This window comes from Netta rufina, assembly GCF_964035555.1.
Source record: "Netta rufina genome assembly, chromosome: 22".
NCBI lineage: Eukaryota > Metazoa > Chordata > Aves > Anseriformes > Anatidae > Netta > Netta rufina.
This window is the reverse complement of record NC_140146.1, coordinates 5,483,901-5,503,799: the sequence shown is the minus strand read 5'-3', so window position 1 is coordinate 5,503,799 and position 19,899 is coordinate 5,483,901. Positions and strand designations below refer to the sequence as shown.

Sequence of the window (19,899 nt, the reverse complement as noted above, 5' to 3'; positions counted from 1 at the left end):
TCCACAGCAGTGCAAAGGGATCAGATCCTGACGCAAAATTGGTTCGGTGAGGTGCACGGGACAAGAGGATAGATCCTCCTCTTCTCGTTTTACAGATGAAACTGAGGCAGAGACTGCTTTTTTTATAGGGCTCCAGGGAACTGGATGAAATTCAGAAGCAGAGAAGAGTGCTTCTCCGCACACCATGGCAGAACAATTACCCAGCTTTGCCCCCAGGAGGAATACATGACACCATTATATTTATTTGCCATTTGCCTTATTGATGGCAGGCTCCATCCAGCATATTCTTTGCAGAATTTCTTAGCAAGTGTTTTAAAGTTCCCCCTGAGATTTCAGTTTGATGTATGAAGATCCCGGCTGCCTCTGGTGCTTTTTATCACAGCGACTGGGCTGCAAAAAGCAGGATGGCAAAGGACTGCCAGCTCAGTGAGTCAGTGGACTGTGCAAGCACACATGGCCAGAGAACTTCAGCCAAACAAGCATTAAGCAGGGCTCCTTTAGTAGCTTTTAGTTCTATTTACACCCCAATTCTATCTATATCTTTCCCTATATATTTTTAAAAGCAGAAGAGATCTGAGTTTAATCTAGATGCTCTCAAGATGCCCCTTTATTGCCTGGCCCTTTTATACGCCTCAACAGCTGGGTGGGTCGTCTGGCTGAGATGCTCCAAACTCAAAACTGTGTCACCCTGGGATCACAGGGAGATGGCCCCTAAGTCACTTTCTTCTCTTCTGCAAGACAAAAGCCAGAGGCAGTGACCATGTCTTGCTTGCTGGTCACTTAAGGCTGATAAGCAAGTTTCTCTTCAGTGGTGTGAGACAGCCCCTTATCTTTTTTTCAGGCCACCAAATACAGGCTAAAGGGAGCTAAAGCAAAATAATTCTGTTTAAAACTTGCAGCCAAGAGCTGTTCTTGAGTCACAGAGCAGGCCAGAGGAGCTTCAATCTACACTATCAGCACTTCAGAGGACACAGACAGCAGCAGCTAAAAGCTAGGAAACTTTTAACAGAAGAAAAGCGCCTGTCCTTGCAAACAGGAGCAATCCGACTCTGTTTCTTCAGATGAGGACAGTTTGACTAGCCAACGAGCTGTCCTTCAGTGATCCTCATTCCAGTTTCTATCCAACCTTCACACTGTTGACATCCCTGCATGATCTTTTTGTGGATTTCTTTCTTGTTTTGAATGCTCTACTGTTTTAATTTCTGTGAGATGCTGGGAGCTGAGCTAACTTTCTTAAGGACCCTGTTGTGTCCATTGGTTCGTTGTAAAACAATGAAGGCAAGACATTTCCTCCATTGTCTTCGGTTTATATGGGATTAAAATGCTGTGTGTTTCTTGGTTCTATTTTCCACTTCATTTGTATTTGGGAAAATGACCGTGTAACGGCAACACAAAATCTGGCACAGATGAGTCTTCATGTCCTTTGTCAACAGAAACTACCAGTACTGTTTCCAGTTATTCATGGTATTGTGCTGTATTTTTGAGCAAAACAGTCCAGCACACCCAGCACTAACATTTTTGGTGTGAACCACAGGTAAGTATCTCCTCTCCTTAACCAATGAAATTAAAAATAATGTCTAGGGAAGGTGAAAGTAAACAAATGAATGCAAACAAGTTCCACAGAGTGCTGGAAACCTTTCCAAGCAGCTCTTAAAATACCTGATGCACAACACTAAAAACAATCATCACCATCTTAGTCTTATTTGCCCGAATGATTTCTTTAGTGATCATGGACCAATTATGCGACATTGCTTTCAATTACACCAGTACAAAACTGACAAATCTCCACCAAATTCAGGAGTTACCAGATTTACAGCCACACAGGTCACACAAAGCTGGACTCACACTTTGCCTGTTATTTATCGGTTACCTTATTTGCCTTTATGTTTATTGGATACAGATGGTGTCCCAGGACAGACACAGTCCTTTTAACATATACATCTATTAGCTTTGCAAAGACTCCTGGCTTATTTTAAATCCCCTGTTGTTTAGACTGGCTCCTGAAAGGCCAAGGCTCAAGACATCAGGAAACAATTTGGATGTTAGAATCTCAAGGATTTAAACCCTAAGGCCTGTATTAACCTGGAGTCATACTTCTTCCAGTACGAAATGTGGGTTAAAAAATCAGGATAGCTCTTTTTCAGTGCTAAAAGTTGTTGGCAAGGAATAAAGAGGAATTCCCCTAGGGTGTGGATTCTATTAGGCTATGCTTTCATTTGCTTCAGAGGAGAGACCTAGATGTGGAATTTAACTTACTCAGAGTCAATTCCCAAAGCTTGGTGTTGGATGTAGGTCACTTTCTGGCTTGTTTTGAGATTCAGCTGAGTTTGAAATATTGCAATTTTCAATACAGAGCAGAAGCCACAGATATCCTTTCTGTTCTCTACAGATCATTGCTTCTGAAGGCAGTGTCACAAGGTGTAATCATAACCTCAGCACACACTTGCAACATGTGAGCCAGGGAAAGCTGCCATTTCCAGGCTTTTAAGGACAGAATTCCCCAAACCTGGCTTTCCACATGCAAATTCCTGTATTGGGCATTCAAAATAGGCACTGCAGGACATAGATTCTGGCCAAAGCATCTTATATATGACTTGAAGACACCTCTTGGTAACCTGTTTTCCCTTCAACAGACTTTTTTTTTCTAAGTTCTGTTCAATCACCTTCAAAGAACGTCTGTAGATTTCTGCTGCTGATACTACCATCATGGAGGCATTTACCCACATGGCCCAAGGTTCACAGGTGCATATTAGTAAGCTGCAAAATGTTAAGAGGAGCTCTTTTGTAAGAAAGGCTTATTAATAGAGCTAAATCCACAGAGATCAGCTGACCCTGAAGTGGCCTTCCATGTCTGTTAGATAAAGTGCCTAGAGCCGAAGCCTGCAGCCTGTGACTATTTCTGTGTAACAGCGGCATCCAGTGGGCACAAAGAGATTCCCAGCAAAATATTTGAGAAATCAGGATATGACCGTGTAAGAGCAGAGGTTTCTCTCCCATATCCAGAGCTATGTTTCCCCCTCTCTCTCCCTTAGCACTACTATCTATTGCATGTTGTAGCAGAGATGCTAGTGACATTGATGTGGCTAGAGCCAGACCTATGGAAACAATTCTACCACGACCAAAGTCACATTGAAAAAAAAAAATAAAAGGGTTAGAACATGTTTTCTGTAGGAAAATAATACAACAAAAATCAGTGCAAGACCCTCTGGAAGGGGAAGGTGATATTTTATAAAGTGTCCAACTAAAGCCTTGCACTCAGTCTGTCAGATTTCATTCACTCCCTCTCACACTTACATTTTCATGATTACCCAAACATATGTGATTAAGTGGTCTGGCCAACACCACTTTTACACAACAAGGAGGTCAAGAGACCTGGCTGCTCAATCCTAATCTTTGGCTTTCATCAAATGGCAGTGAAAAGCTTGGTTTGGGACAGGTCTTTGTTATGGTAGCAGCTAGAATACTGTGACTTTTTGTGTCATAATTTTACCCTCTTCAGTCTTCACAGGCTCCAGCCAACGCTGCTCCCCACTGTTTTTGTTCCCACCTTATGGATTTTAGGGACCTGGACAGTTTGACAACCCAATTTGGACGTGTCTGGCCTCAGCAGTGGAAGAGGAGATGGAGTGGGCTCTGCTGCATGGACAACAGCTCCACAGGAGAACGTTATCAGCGTTGGTGGAGAAAAGCAATGCAAATTCATGCCTCTCTGAGCAGGAAATAATTATCAACACGGTAATAATACCTTGTACTTTTAGACTTACCCGTTTTGACTATGAGTGTCAGCAAGGCCCCAGCTGGGCTGCCTTTCTTTGACATTCCTGGTGGCAAGCTGAGCCTCTCCGAGCCCTCCTGATCACCCAAGCACCTTGCTGGGCCCAATGCTGAACCCCCAAATCTCCCTGACAGCGGACTAACTTACCCTCAAACGTAACACTCAAACGGTTACCAAACACACCTCCGACCTTATAACCGCATTTTTATTTTTATTTTTCCAGTCAGAACAGCCCACTGACTTCAACAGCCGTTTTGCTTGGGCAGAGACGACCCCCAGCGTTTATTCTCGACACGATGAAGGGAATCTGAGGCTCAGAACTCAACAAGGACAGGGGCTCGGTGAGGAGACCATGAGGTGAGGAGACCATGAGGTGAGGTGAGAGGACCCTGAGGCACGGGGGGCGCACCGCGGGCGCTGCCCCCATCACCACAGGAGCCCCCATGGCGCTCACCCCCGTGCTGGCGCTGCCTCACGGGACTTGTAGTCAGAGCTCCCCCGAACAAGGAAAGGCACCGGGGCGAGGAGCTAGGAACTACACCTCCCGGCATGAACCGAGAAGCGAGAGGGCCTGGGCGGGAGGGGAGGCGGGGACGGGCGGCGCCGCTGCTGCAGCACCCGCGGGGCCGGCGGGGCCGCGGCCCGGCTTCTCGGGTGCTTCCCCGGGGGTGAGGGGCTGCGGGGGGCTCGGGTGCCTCAGCGAGGCAGCCCCCGGGGCTTGGCGGCTCTCGGGGACCGGGGAAGGGGTGGGAGAGGCGGGGAGGGAGCCCTGAGGGCGCCGGGGGAGGCTTCTGGTGGGGGGCGACTCCCGGCCCGCGGCCGGTGCTCGGCTCCTGCCTCACAGGGGGGATCCGGAGGGAGCCGCAGCTTCGTGTCTTCTGCTCTCCCCTCAGGCCGCAGAGCTGGCAGCTTGCAGGCTCCTGCCCCCAGGATGAAAGAGGGAAGGAGACAAACACGGCTCTGGCGAAAGGACAGCGGCTTGCCGAAGGGCTGCGTGAATTCTGCTCGCTCCGCTCTCCGCCAGGTATGTGCCTGTTCTGCTTTTTATTTCCATCCTCTCAAGGGATGGGTTTACACTAAGCAGCCGCTTCTCCTCCTTGCCACGTTTACCAAGGGCTGAGCCCGCAGTGGGATCTTGCTCCTGCTTTATTTTTTTGCTTCTTTTCTTCTGGGTGGCCGGCAGCAGCTGCAGCAGAGGGTGTAAATACATCAGTGGGTGTAAACACAGGTGTGTGCCTGTTCTGGAGGTGTGTTCCTGTCCTGAAGCAGGAACTGCTGCTAAGCCCTCACCTGCTGAGGTGAGAGCTGACAGAAACGCTGGGATGGATTCCTGTTGTATCACCGGAGCATAGGCCTTATGCTGAATTATTACTTGGAACTGAAACATGTGTGGCTTTTTTTTTCCCCCCCTCTGATTACTTGCTTTTTCCTCTGATTTATTTGATTTGATTTATCTCCTTGAACTGAAAAAGCAAGAAAAACAAGGGCAAAACTTCTATGTAGAGAAGGCCGTTCAGCTGCAGTGGAAGCTCTGTGTGTGTTTGGGCCGATTTCCCTGCAGATGCTCAACTCTGGAATTTAATTACTTGAGTAAGAAGTAAATGAGGGACTCGTTTACTGTAAATAACCCCCATTTTCATGTTTGGAGTGATGCCACATGTCATATGGGTAGTGGAAATCAGAAAGAAACTTCAATAGCCTTGGCAGAGCTAGCAAAGCCTAATCTGAGCTTTCTTTTCTGCTCTGGCTTATGGGTGCCTGGTTTTGTACCTGGAGCAGCTAATGTCTGGTGGGCAGGTGGTGGTTCCCTTCAAGAAGTGCCTCCTGAAGGCAGACAACTACCAGAGCAGCAGGTCAAGCGTCAGGTGACTCGCATCTTAGAGGTCTTTCCCAAACTAAATGATTCCAGGATTCTATGATTTCTGTGGTGACAAGGTGTAATGAGTTCATGTAGGACTGGTAAACGTGCCTGCAACACATGTAACAGAGTTCTCTGGTCATTTAAGCATCACTACTGGTTCTGTTTCGTGAATGATAGTTCTCATGTTAAGCTTCAACAAAGTGAATGTGTTTCCCATCCCTTTCCACAGCACACCTCTGTTCTGCTGTTATGAGAATAATTTTCATAAGTGTATGTTATTGGTGTTGGCTCAATTCTCCGCTCGCTGTGATGTTGCTGGGTAGTTTCCTGTGTTTTGGTGTCTGTCTGGAATGCACGTTTGAAACCGTGTGACTGTGGAAGTCCTGTGCCTGGTCAGCATATAAAGAACCTTACAGTTTTCCAGCTTTGGTCTTGAGTGGCCACTAAGGCACTGCTAGGGTTGTTTGGAAGAATTGGGATTCCGTGCACAGCGTATTTCTGCTAAAACTTTTATGGAAGTCTCAGAAGCTGCAAAAACTGTGGAAGTGCCACAAATGTGGTTGCAAATGTCTCCTTTCCATTTATTTGGGACCGCTCTGGGCTATTCCAGGCTGCGGTACTCTCCCAAACAAGCTCACCTCTTGCCTTGCCTTTGTGAGGTGTTATTATTGGTTGCTCACAGACAAGTTGCCAGTGGCTTGGCTGAAGGTGAAGACTTTCTCCAACCTGATAGCTGGTCTCTTCTAGGTCACGTTGCCCCTGCCTGCCTGTTCCTGTTAAATCTGTTTGTTTTGCTCATCGTCTCTGATACAGAACCGCTCCCGGGCCCCGGCAGGATTCAGGGTCACACTGAATGTGACCGTGCCACTTGCAGCAGTACCGATCATGCGCTTTTATTCTGAGCTTCTGTATTTCAGGGACTCAGGAGTAGAATGCAGGGCTTGGTGAGCAGGCTGGTTGAGCAGGCTGAGCAGAATCCTGGTTGTTTTGTAAGGATTCTGATTCACGGCTTATCAGGGGCATTTACAGAGGGGCCTGAGTATTGCGATATAACCCGCAGCATGTTCTCACTAGAAACTCTCACTGGGGAGCCCCAAAAACCCTCCGATATGTTGGTGTTGCTTTCCTCTTATTTGCTCCTTCCGTTGTTTCAAGTGTGATTAGGTCAAATCGTGTTGCTGGCTCCTCTCTGATTCCCAAAGTACCTGATGATCGCATTCCTCAAGCAGTCATGTTATTGGAACAGCTGTTAGCAGAAAGAATACCTTTTCTCTTGTTCTGTTTTTCTTTTATTTTTATTTCCCCATCAAGGTTTTTGGTGGGATGCTCCTTTCCTTGACAGAGATGTCTTTCTAAGGCAGCGCTATCCTACCCGAGCTGGGCAACGTCATCTTCCCCTTCCTGGTTCTCCTGTGTGGTTTTCTTTGGAAGCAGCAGGCCTTAATCCAATAACGATCTGGCTTTGCATGCATGCAAACACTGAACTGTTCTCTCCAGAGGTACCGAGCTGATGATATCAGTGGGTCATTTGGGAGTTCTTTGCTGTCAGAATACAAGCCTCTTAAGCCAGTTTGTTTTGTGTGCAGGTGGTTGAATTTAAAAGCCTGTGCCTTTCTTACAGGCTGCTGTAAGTTATCTCCTTTATCGTGGAGCTGTGATGCAACTCCTGTTGGGGTTGGTACCTGGGAGATGTGCATCTGTGCAAAAGCAGGCAAAGAGACCTTAGATCAGAATGAACACTTCAGTTGTCTGAATAGCAAAAAAGAAAAAAAAATCTGCATAGAATAATTATAAACTGATAAAATTATATCTCTGTGTGGTAGATAACATCAGATATTTTTCTATCTTTAAGCAAAGATGGAGAAAATGGAGTCTGTTGTCTATTTCTGCTCCCTTTGTCATGAGAGCTGTAGTTTTGTTTGGAATTTCCCAGGAAACTTGGAGCAAGGATATGTGAGTTTCTTGCTGGCTCTGCCACCAATTCCATATGTAACCATGGCTCCATTCTCCATCTGTGAAGTGTTCTTGCATGCTTTAAAGCTATCCAAAGCCGAAAGATAACATCCGTACTTCTAAGATGTAGACTTGTAAGTGAATTGGTGCGTGTGCTGACCCTCAAACCTTTAAGTGCAAGGAAGGAAAGTAACAGCTTACTACTCAATTTGTTCTGCTCCTATGCAGCTGATGTCTCTCTAGCCAAAGGCAGGTCAGGATAGATTAGACTTAAACCTTTTGATTTGCTTTCAGAGCACAGAAAGGGCGAGTTCTAGGCTGGAAACCAGCAGGAGAGCAGCGTTGGCCATTCTAAAAGCCTGAAGGGGAATCTGAAAGTTGGTAGGATGAGCCATCAAGGCTCATCGGAGATTCAGAGGGTTATATGCTGCAGCTTGCTCTATGCCAGAGCCTGAGGCAGCATCTTTTCACTTTGAGAAGTTGGAAAAAGTTGGGTTCACAACTCAGATGGTCAGTAATCCTGTTGTGTCACCACCAAGGGCTCCCGAGCCTAAATACCTATGAACAACCTTGTCACAGAACCACAATGGTGTGTTTTCCAAAACACTGCTCACTCTGCGCTGGGTCTCAACACCACCAGCTGTGGGCCAGTTACATATTGCTCAGAGCAACGTCAAAGTAAGAATACAGTTGAAATCTGAAGGCAGGAGAGACTTCTGGATGTTGGAATATGTTTCTGTGTGGTACTGCGTGCTGAAGGGATTGAAAATAGGGCTGGAAGGGATTTTCAAGAGGCTGCCTCATCCTCCTTTTGCCAAAGGGCTCAATAAGCTCCACCTAAGCCATTCCTGATAGTGATGTTGAGCTTGTACTGTAACAGATTTTTCCCTGGATGAGTTGGATTTGGGTTTATGAAATCTGCTATTGAGGAAAAAGTAGATGCTGCTCAGCCCCAGCTACTGAGCTTTTCAAGGCTTTAGGCAGCAATCTGCAAACTGTCAGGTCCAATTAAAGCAAATGGCTGGAGCTGATGTGTTTTTCTCCCTCCTGGAGAGAACACAGTTCATCAAAAGCCAGAAGGAAATTTCATCAGGCTCATGAGCAATTATCTTAGGGGATGTAGTAAGAGAGAGACACCAGATTCCCAGTGTGAACTTTCCCTTATCGTCACCCTTAATTCTCCAGTGAGCAAATGAACAGCGATCCCACGGGTTTCAAGTTTTTGAAGTTTTTGTTGGATTTGGCTGCGGGTGATTTGTAAATAGGAATTTCAAACGCCTCTGACTTGGCAAAAGGTATTCCACCTCTCTGTGGTGCGCCACGACGTCTGTTGTGGGAAGCTTGTGACAGCTGTTTATTTTTGATTGACCTGTGGTGTTTCCTGAAGGCTGTGTTCTCATCTGTATGGGCTAAAGCAAATATTGACCCACTCGCAACTCCGTGGATTTCATCAGCCTGGTCCATTAGTCAGCACTGAGCTGATTCATTAAAAAAAATTACTTAAACCCAAGAAATTTAACTTTTGGAACAAGGAGAAGAGAAGATAACCCTGCAGGTTGTTTTTTTTAAAATACCATCAGAATTTTAAATACCAACCAGAATGCTGGCAGCAAGCTTCTGAGCAGGATTTGCACGTAACTACTGTTATTACATCTTAATAAATTGTCTGGTGCTTCTTTTAGGCCGGTATCCTTTATCAAGGCAAAAGAATAGAAAGGCAGGATGATAACCACAAAAAGTATTGCTCCTCCAACTTGCGAAGGGAACATTGCCTTCCCTTCTCACCAGGAAGACTCGGTGCTAGAATACAATCAGTGTAAATTGAATGCAAAATTCAGCGTAGACCAAACGGATCAATAGGCTGGCATTTGTATAGGACAAGTGTTGATTGTAGAGGTGAAAAGCAGGCTTTAAGCATGACGGCTGGCTCGTTATTTTTAGCATTTCCTCGCTCTCTGTCCCAGTATTTCAGGATGTGTGCCTGCTCTTACACAAAATAATTAGTGAGGCTGAAATGACAAGATGTTAATCCCCGAGTGAAGGCATATTAATCACCTGCTTTATTCTGTTTATGTAATACAGTTCAATATACTGCGAGAGCAGGTGAGATTTGGGGTATGGTTCAGCCTCATTCAGGCTTTTTCATGGCTGATTGGTTTTAAAAGGCAGCTACCCCGCTTCTAATTTTTCTTTCTGCTGAGAATAGTTTGTCAGTAGGGATGGCTTCATTTATCTGATATTGATATTTAACCCACGGAAGCATCATCTGCTCTTCTCTTCCACTCCGTGCCAGTGATGCCATTTTGCAAAATTTAGACGAAGCAGAAATGCTGACAGCAGGAGAAAAAATATCCCCGTCTTCGGTGAGCCACGAAGCAAAGCGGCAGGGAGACGCTGTGGCTTAGCAGGGGAGGAGAGGGTGATTCCCTCCGGATCTGCAAATTCTTTCGGTGGCATAAGGAGGAATTCCATGGGCTTGGGCTGATTCTCAGTGGTTAAGTTTGTGGCATAATGCCTGAGGTGGTGTCACGCTTCTGCATTAGAAGATCTGCTCGGCCTGGGAGCAAAGAGCCTGTATCTTCTGTGCTCTTTGTGTCAGCCACGGGAGATGGAGCCTCAGAACAGGTAACAGCGCTGGGGTAATACACTTGGTGCTTGCTGTTGGTTCCTGCTAAGAGGAACGTGCTTTTGGCCAGAAAATAGCTTGTTCTGTTTGTGTTTTACTAAGGTACCTGCCACCAGTTTACGCTAGAGCATTGTTCAGAAGGTTAGCCTTAGTGGCAAAATTAAGGTAGGACCATACTGCTGAGGTTTTAATTGTTTCTTTTTTTAATTATATTTAGTTAGAACCAGATGGCTGTTTTAAAGGGAGCAGTGCTGTCAGGGTTGGGGGCCATCCCTGTCTTTTTTGGACTTGGTCTGATATCGCTGACATTGTTTTATGACTTGGAAGCATTTGGCTTTGCTTTGCCAGCCCTTGGGTCCGATCTGCGCCATGTGCAGTGGCAGTGCAGCTCCTGCTTGCTCTACTCCACCACCCAGCCCCTGTTCTTCAGCCTGAGCGGATAAACAAGACCTGAGCAGACAGCGCAGCTCTTTGTGTGAGCATGGGCTGCGGAGTGAGATCTGGGGAACAATACACAACAACGTGGGTCTGACTGCATGCCCTGCCACAGCAAGGAGCGGGACTGGCACCAGTGCTGTGCTAGGAGGCAGTGCTAGAGCCCAGTGTTTGTGCATTAAGGATGTATTGAAAGCACAAAATCTTTATCGTGCGTTGCAATTTAATATTAGCCCTTATACTAGAGGTACTTTTCTCATTTGGTAGGGTTTTACGCAATTTTTTCAGCAAATAATTTAGCACAACTGATTTTATAATAAATGTCTGCATAAAAGAGATGGAGGCTTTCTCTGCGGCCTTTTGTTTCTTTTACAGCCAGCCTGGGCATCTAAGGTAGTATACATTCCAAATACAGGCAAAACCTAAACCCAACTTTTGCCCATAAATGACTCCTTCAGAGGCCAGTTTATGGGTTAGGTAGGTGCCTGTTGCACTCCTACATAAATGGACAGTCACGTGTATGTTAGAGCTGCAAGCGTTACGAGAGAAAGTAGTACCTGCAACATCACAGGGCCAATTGGAAAGGGATTTTTTCAGAGCATCTTAAAAATACTGCTTTGATTACTTGCGATAAATGCCATATTGCTCTTAGGTATGCTTATATGTCTGGCTTTTCTTAAAACAGGCATTAAAATGCTAGTGAAAGACTTGTGTGGAGATACAGCCTTGGTTTGCCTATCGTTTCAGATTGACAGGATGTCTTTACACCTGTTGGTGCTACAATTTTAGCCCAGAACTATTTAGGTGCTGTGTGTGAAGGAACACAGCTGGAACAAGCAGCAGGCTGGCCAGAAGGCACCACTACCAGGCAGCTTAGAGGAGGTCTGCTAAGAAGTTAAGGATTTTTGGTCTTTGTATGGTGGTAAGTCAAAAAGGACTGTTTTCTGCTCTGCTCTCACTTAACAGTGAGTGTATTCGGCTGTGGGAATAGCCTTGAGAGAAATTAGACTGGGTTCTGCTGGGAGAGCACACCTATTTCTGCTGTTGTGCTGTCCTGGGGTCTTACTGCTTGCTGAGGAGGAAGAAAAGCGAAGGCTAGGTCTGAATTTGGGTTTGTTGGCGTGAGAGCTCGCTTTGGTAATGAGTAACTGAGCAGCTTGGAGCCTTAGTCAGAGGTATTTGATCCTGGTTGTTGTCTGTGAGTAAAGGATCTCTAATAGGAAAGTGTTTATTTCTGGTTTGCAGCTAGGGAAACTGGGGTGGGGAACAATAGTTACTTGTGCAGATAGCTAGTGAACTGGCGCTGGTTTCACACTGCTTGTGTCAGGAAAGGGGGAAAATTCAGTCAAATCCCACTTCTGTAGGGCATAAGAGTAGTGTGGAAAAGAGTCCTGCCAAAAACCAGCTGCACAGGCATGGCCGTTCGTAAGCCAGGAGGAGCTGGCTTAATTTAGCCATTACATTTAAGTTGTTTAGAGGCCTTTGTTACCAGTGTGGGGACATAAAAAAGTAAATCTTGAACCTTTACACCAGTGGTAGCTGATCGATCGTAATGTTTTGAACCCCGACTTGAACTGCAGACCTCTGTTCTTGGGTAGAATCCTGCTGAAATGACCAACGAGGCCAGCAAGGTCACAACCAGCTCCTCTCAGAGGGTTGGTTCTGAATTGTCTCCTGAAGAGTGAGCGCCACCGCGCCGACCGCTTGCTTGTGCTGCAGTGAGGTTATTCTGGATTTCTGCTGATGCAGGCGGCGCTGGGGACGTGCTCTGTTCCTGTCTGCCTGCATCGTGTGCCTGTAAACATCTCCTGGTGCTTGCCCAGTCTGCGCTGGGACCAAGAGAGGGTAAAGCAAGTGGCGTTGGTCTTGACACAGACCTCATGGGCTTGCGGTTATTTTTGAGATGTCAAGTGAAGAATGCCTTGGCTGCTTGCTCTGTTTCTCTCTTCCCTGAGAGAGATGAGCCGAGGATCAAAGAGCAAAGCACAAACCCACTCTTTTATGAGAGGGGAACTCAGGGCAGGAGGGTGGGTCTTAGAAAACAGGATGTAAAACTCCCCAGATCCTCTTCTAATTAAAAGAAGCTTATTTACCCGCCTCCCAGTCGTGCTGAGGATGCAAGAGCTTAATTCTCTCGCTTGCTTCTCGGTACACCCGGTGCAAAAGGTCGTGTGGAAGGATGGGTTTATGGCTGCGTGGTGCTGCCGTGGGCGCAGTGTGAACGCACCGGGTGTCAAATAAGCCCGTAGTTTCAGGGAGTGTCCTCCCTGCTTTTGGCAGGCAAAGGACACCGTGTTTTCTCCTCCTAGCAGCGTTACGTCTTTTCTGTCCCTGGGTGGGAATTTATGGCAGAAATCTTGCCTCCTGGAACAACCACGAGGCTGTCACCCTCTGCTGTCTGGCCTGCGTGCCCAGTGCGGGTGTTTGTGTCGAGCTCCGTGCTGCCTGAAGCCGGGGAGCCCCAGCCTGCAGCCCTGTGGGTCCGGACACACACACTGCAGCCCACGCGAGTCTGGTGCTCCTGGGAGGCTGCCAAAGAGCAAGAGGAGGACGAGGAGCAGGCAGCTTGACCCCTGTGGTAGGTGTTGGGTGCTGCAGATCGTCAGCAATTGGACGTGCAATGAGGAGAAGTCAGAAACCAGCAATAAGAGACGGGAGATGATGTTATTTCCCCAAATGCTTAGTGCAGTGATGACTTCTTGTGGGGCTTGTGAATTACCGGCTGGGGATGATGGATGTTTCACGCTCGAGTGAAGTTATTAAAAATAATTCCACAGCTCGTGTGAGCTGCTGTGGAAAGGGCCCGGTAATAAAAGTTCTGCTGCAGCCGTCTCCACGTGAGCTCCCAGAGGGTGTTAAGGAGCCAGGGACTCCAGAGGAGCATCAAAACCTGAGCTTTGCGAGCTTGTGCTACCCTTCTGAAAAAAACAAACAGCATTTGCCATGGCCCAGGGCGCTTAAGGAAGCATCCTTAGGATTGGCAGAGCTCCCTCAGGTGAAGTAATTCCTCCCAGAAGACAGTTCTAACTGCAGAATACATCTCAGAAGGAGAAGGGAAAAAAAAAAAAAAAGAGGAGTGGGGGGAAAGAAACAGCTGCCTCTTCCTCTGTTTACCATGCTGTTGAAATAACCTGATAACCACGTTGCATGCGTGGGTTTTGCCAACCTGCTTACACCATCGCTCGGTTCTGTTTGCCGTGTATCCAGTAGAGCAGCAACCTTTGCCTCTTACAAGCCGTGTGCGGGGCTGCCTCTAGAGCACCTCTACCAGCAGCACGGTGTTTGACTGTTAGCAGAGAAACGTTGCAGACTGAAGGCACTTTCCCTTTGTTCCAGTTAAATATTACTTTTATTTCCTAAGAGTGGTTTGATTACACCTGGGCTGTGCTTTTCCATGTCACAGTAGATGAGGTCAGAACATTAGGTCAGGATTCAGAGACATGTTTGTGTTTTATGATGGATTATTTGTTCAGAGCTCTCTTTAAACTCCTCTGGGAAGCTGTTGTTTTCTCTAAACGGTTTCTGGCAGCTACACCTATCCTTCCCTGGAATCATTTACACTCAAACAGCTTCGAGGGAGGAGCAGGAGTATTTGTTTCAATGGGTGAAACATTTCCACTTAGGAAGTAAATAATACTGGTCTCTAGCATGATTTAGACCACATGTGTGTTGTAATTCATCTCCTAAAGACTTCAAATGCTTTTTCCTCTTGTTACAATGCACTGCCCTGCAGATTAAGTGGAATGCGGTGCCTTTGGTGCTTTCTTGGGTGAAAAGAGAAGATTGGCATTAAGAAGTCAGCCTTCAGATCAGCGAGCAGATTACATGAGGGTCACTGCAGCCCGGAACAGCATTAACCAGCACTCAGCATCACAAGGGTACAGTTAAATTGCAGCAGCTTTCCTGGGTGGTGGAGTCCTGGACATAAGCACAGAGCCGCGGGATGAGTCCATGTGCAGCTCCTTCGTAACGGGAACCTGCAGAACCCAGGGAAGCTCGATGCATGTGGCAGCAGTAAAACTGTTTCCATCCACATCCAGCTTCTTACGGGCTACAGATAGGATGGATTTTTGTCCTTGCAGCTTGGTAGTTGGGGCATCAACAGAGATTGCATTCCTGGCCTGTAATTACAGAACTGCCAGTAGGCAGCCAAGTGTTTTCTATAAAGTGGAAAACTTCGTTAAAGCAGTGAAAGCTCTTGGTTAAAGTTACTGCTAGTAAGGCATCCATTTTATTCAGAATCATCTAGGTTGGAAAACCCCTTCAAGATCATCAAGCCCAACCGTTAACCGAGCACTGCTGAGTCTGCCGTTTCTCTCTGATCTGGAGGAGGAGCAGATCATGCAAATCTCCTTAGGTTTTGCGATGCTTTTTTAAAAAGGATATTCTGTCTCTTCATTTCCTAAAAGCAATAACCAGTGGTGCACCTTAAACTCAGCAATGTTGCGTCCACCTCCGCAAAGGTCTAAATGAAAGCGTTGCCCAAGGCATCTTTTAGGGATGATTAGAAGTAAAGATGCCACAAAGTTCACAAGGACGTTTCCTTTTGCTGTTTGGATGTGACAGTGATGTGCAGCAGAAAAAGCCTGAGGCTGGGGAGATGCTAAAGCTGAACAGAAATCCGGCTCTCTGCATGTTAGAAACTTCATTTTGCATCACATTACTCCTCCATACATTTAAAAGGGGATGTTTGGCTGGGGGAAGAGTTTATTTTTAGCCCTGGGTGGTTTTGGTTGCTTTATTGGTAGGCGGCAGCGTTAGCTGCGCGGCACAGAGCGGCTCCTGCTGCCACGTCTGGGTGCACATCCTATGAGCTTGGTGGCAGCTCTGTCAGCCTGGTGAGAGCTGGCTGTGTGTCGTGGCACTCGGTAAGATTTGCTGTGCTTTTGGAACCTGCACAGTTTGGCCCTTGGCATTCTGCATTTTTGATACATGTGGGTTTTTTCCCAAGTATTTCACAAAATTTGGGGTGTTAGAGCTTGAAGTGGAGACCCAGGGATGCCCAAAGGTAAAAGGATGCTACAGTAGATTTTTCCTGAGCTCTGAGAGGAGCTTGGCCCTAAAAACCAAAAGCTGTATTCCTCCGTCGTCTTCTAAAAAAGACATCTCTAAATCCACAAACCAGACTGACAATCTGTGATTGAATTCAGAGCTGTGGATGTGCTGCATCCATGTGGTGTTCACCTCATTTACCAATTGTCATGGCAACACTTGGAGAGGCTATCCCAAGCTTTTCCTGCAGTGCTCGCTGCAGATTAGCTGCCCACCCTTTCCTGTTCCTGCTCTAGCTAGAATAGCAACAAAGGTTGACATTTCTCTAACACTGGCTCTTGTTTTAAAAATGCTGTTGCTTTTGGAAGACAGTTACATATTGCTTTTCTCTGCATCTTTAAGGCTTCCTGTATCTCAAAATCAATCACAAACTTTCTGGGCAAGATGAACACAGCACTGCAGTATCATTTGAAAAGATGTATGTGAAGTCTTCATCAAAAATAGAGCTCTGTTTAAATAAAATACAGATTTATCTACTCGGCATGTCAGGCCTAGTCTGTAGCCGGGTTGTTTGGGGCAGGGAGCATGTTTCTTGCCATTTTGACTCTTTGTGGAGTTGATGTTAAGTTCACCTGTAGTGCTATGGCGAAGCAGGACTTCCAATTTCTTGCTAAAGGCAGCTGTCATTTTCTAAAACAGCAGCTGGACTGCAATCAAGACTGAAGCTGAATAGAAGGTAATCAGGATGCATCTCGGTAATCTTTTTACACAGCATTTCATTTGATGGTGTTTACAGCAGAGTGGGATAAGTACCTCAAGGTGGGCTTTGAGCTGTTTTCATTTGGCAAGTGGAACCTAGAAAACCTTCTGGCCCTGCTAACGGAGCAAGAGTTTGTGCACCAGGGGCACGAGCTGAAATGGGATCTGCTCGCCTTGCTCTGAGGGCTGTGATGTTCGGAGTGACACCACTTAATGCCACGTTGTCTTCCCAGGTGTGCTGAACATGCTGCTGCTGCTGCTGCTGGATGAGTTGCTGCCGCCCATCTCCCAGAGCTGCTGCGTGAAGGATTTCTGAGGGTTGCTGTGCAGAGCGATGGACTCGGACCCCTATGCCAGCATGCAGGTTGGGATGCGGGTGGTTCGCGGAGTGGACTGGAAGTGGGGCAGCCAGGACAGTGGCGAAGGGAACGTTGGGACCGTGGTGGAGATCGGTCGCACAGGCAGCCCAACCACTCCGGATAAAACTGTGGTCGTGCAGTGGGATCAGGGCAACAGAACCAACTATCGGACGGGATTTCAAGGAGCTTATGACCTTCTTCTGTACGATAACGCACAAATAGGTAAGTGTGGCACGGACAAGAAGCACAAGGATGTGCTGTAATGCCATCTTCAGCATGTGGAACCTGCCTCACCTGCTAACTGGCACCTGAGCCTTTTGCAACTGTGTTGTAATGAATATTTGAGTTCAGTTGTGCTACTTTTCTATGGCAGGACCACGGAAACGCATTGAAATTGAGCAAGATAATTCAGAACAAATGAGATGTCTTCTTAGATCAATATTAATTCTTCTGGTTCCCTTGTTTAGGCTTCGTATCTGAAACGTACTGAGCTTCATTGTCAATTGTTTGTGCAGAACAAGCTCCCAAGTGTTATTTGAGCTAAGTAGAATTTATATTGCTTGTTTTGCATAGTAAACAGCTCAAAAGTCAAGCATCAGAAAAACTGAGCAGCCAAAAATTGTTACAGTTGAATTTTCCTGATTGAGCTCATTTGTTGTAGCTGTGCTTACTTGATTGAGTAAGGGCAGGAGTTATCTGTTGTTGGGAGAAAGATAATGTATTGGAGAGATCTTTAAACAAATACAAAATCTGCTCTGGTTTATTGCACTGGATGAGCTCTAATCCTCTTCCAGCATCCCCTGCTTTTGTTTCATTCCCATGCAACAATTTGAGTGTGAGCAGCCTTATTTTGCTGCTCTGGTGGAAGAGAGCAGGTAGACGTGAAGTAGTGCCAAACTCAGGGCTGTGGGGTAGTAGTGGGGTGGACCTGTCCTAACGTACAAATCCGTGGAGACAAAAGGATTGGTGGCTCAATCTTAATGCCACCTCAGGGCATTTATGGGGTTTCTGATTTGCTTAGATGGCAGCCAGATCAACTCTGCTCAGTCCTAGAATGCCGTGCAGACTTTCCCTTATTAAGCTTAGATGTTCTGTCATCTTTAGTACGTGGACGTTTTATCCCTTTAAAACATGCTAATATAATTCTAACAGCCTTGTCAACCTGGTTTCTCTGAATTTGGGGTGGATGTTACATTCTTTTCCTTCTGTTCTCCTAGGTGTCCGTCACCCTAACATCATCTGTGACTGTTGCAAGAAGCACGGCATCCGGGGAATGCGGTGGAAGTGCAAAATGTGCTTCGACTACGACCTGTGCACGCAGTGTTACATGAACAACAAGCACGATCTGTCCCACTCCTTTGAGCGCTACGAGACAGCACACTCACAACCGTAAGTGGAGCTACAGGGGGAGTCCAGTGAAATGTGTTGAGATTTGTAAACTGCCCTTCTGTAGCAGTGGTCTCTGAAGTGGTGTGCATGAAAAATTGTCAGCACTAGTTTCGGTTGTGCCTCCTGAGGTGGGCATGAAGATGAATTCTGTAATCCTAGAATGTTACAGGAAATCAGCTCTTGCGTTTGTCACTGATTTTCTTTTTTTTGCCTTGAAAATATCACTGTAGCATCTGTCTTTAGCAACATAATTCCATGGACAACTCTGTCTGATCTGCAGCTGTTTTTCCTCCCATATGGGAAGCTCTGGAGTTATTACCATAGTCTTCACAGTATCGTTGAGCCAGAATTCTGAGTGCTAGCAAGGGGTAGCTGCTGCTGTCCAAAGGGATCGTCTCTGAGCTTTAAGGCTCGTGTTTATCCACCAGATTAGGATGTTTCTTGAGCTTGTGTTAATACGACAATCCAGACAGATCCTATTGTGAAACGAGCGTCATGATTTCCACTGTGTGTGAATGTATATATGGCTGTGTGTATTTAGTGGAAGTATAAATACACCTATATTTTTACTCTCAGCATTATAGTTAGCTCTAGACAGTTATTCAGGGGCACCTGCTTGCCTGCTGCTAAGGTAGATAATCTTCCTAACGTTCAAAGGAAGAAGAAAAAAAAACTAGACAGCAGCTATCACACGAGGCTGCACTGTTGCAGAGCTGTCCAAGTTTGCCATAAGGCTTCTACGGGGTGCTGCTGCTTTGGGCCAGCTGGTGCTTGGGCTGCTCTGTCATCCTTGTGGACCCTTATCAGGAACACCCCAGAATGCTATTTTTTCTACTGGGAGGGAAATTGCCAGGCAGTTTTCTCCACAGACCTCTTGAATTAGGCAATAGAGTGCTTGCCATCAGTGAGAAGAGAGCACGGAAGGCTGCTGGTAAACTTGCCAGACCTAGAGTTGTCCTCTGTGACTTGTTTGACTTTGCCAGTCCACTGCAGCACCGCTCTGGAACATTGCCTGAGAAACCTCTGAGCTCTGCTGGGGTCTCTGGATGCAGCTTTCCTCTAGAGCAGAACTTGATGTCTGATGATGTTGCCTCTTTGTGCCCGTTTGGTTTATTCGGCTTGCTTTTTTTTTCCTAAAATTCCTTTCCTTTTTCTGCAGGTTTGTACCACCCAGCGGTTAGAGATGTGATATAAATAGGCTTTTATTAGTTCATAAAAGGAAGTCTAGACATAGGGCAGAGTCTGTGATATTGAGCCTTTTGTTATAGCAGTGGGAATCTGATTTACATCACTGTATGGTAGCAGAAGTAATGGTCTTCCTAATACTAGGCAGCTAAAAAAAAAAAAAAGAAAAAAAAGAGTGGGGGACACTGTGAGCCTGCCAGATGTGGGAGTGCAGGAACAGATGTGCAGGAGCAGGAAGAAGTCAGGACACTTTTGCTGTAATGCAGACAAAATCCTGTGATTTCTCAGTCTATCCTGTGGTTGCATTAAGAATGGAACTTTCTAATTAAAAAAAAAAAAAAGTGAAATATGGCAGCAGCTGGGGATGGGGCAGATCACCTCTGAACAGCACCATGGAGAGGATTTCTTTGGGATAACTGAGGTCTGAGCTGCAAATACAACACCGCCTTAGGCAATGCAGCATCCGTTTCGAAGAACGGGAATTGCTTGCTTATGAATCACTGGAGCCCTGGTGTTGTGAAAAGACAACTGCTTGGATCATTCATCTCATTTTTTGTGCTCAATA

The 19,899-nt window shown here is 46.3% G+C and overlaps 1 protein-coding gene across 3 annotated transcripts in view; it reads left to right on the top strand.

The window, feature by feature from the left end:
* Positions 1-4,370: 4,370 nt before the first annotated feature.
* The window catches only part of MIB2 (MIB E3 ubiquitin protein ligase 2), a 40,436-nt gene continuing 24,907 nt past the window's right edge, over positions 4,371-19,899 (top strand). For all 3 annotated transcript variants that reach the window (XM_084300121.1, XM_084300120.1, XM_084300119.1), the window contains exons 1-4: positions 4,371-4,443; positions 4,669-4,799; positions 16,635-16,982; positions 17,978-18,149. In XM_084300121.1, the coding sequence (XP_084156247.1) occupies positions 16,736-16,982; positions 17,978-18,149 (419 nt within the window). In that variant the 5' untranslated portion in view covers positions 4,371-4,443; positions 4,669-4,799; positions 16,635-16,735. The remainder of the gene's footprint in view (positions 4,444-4,668; positions 4,800-16,634; positions 16,983-17,977; positions 18,150-19,899) is intronic.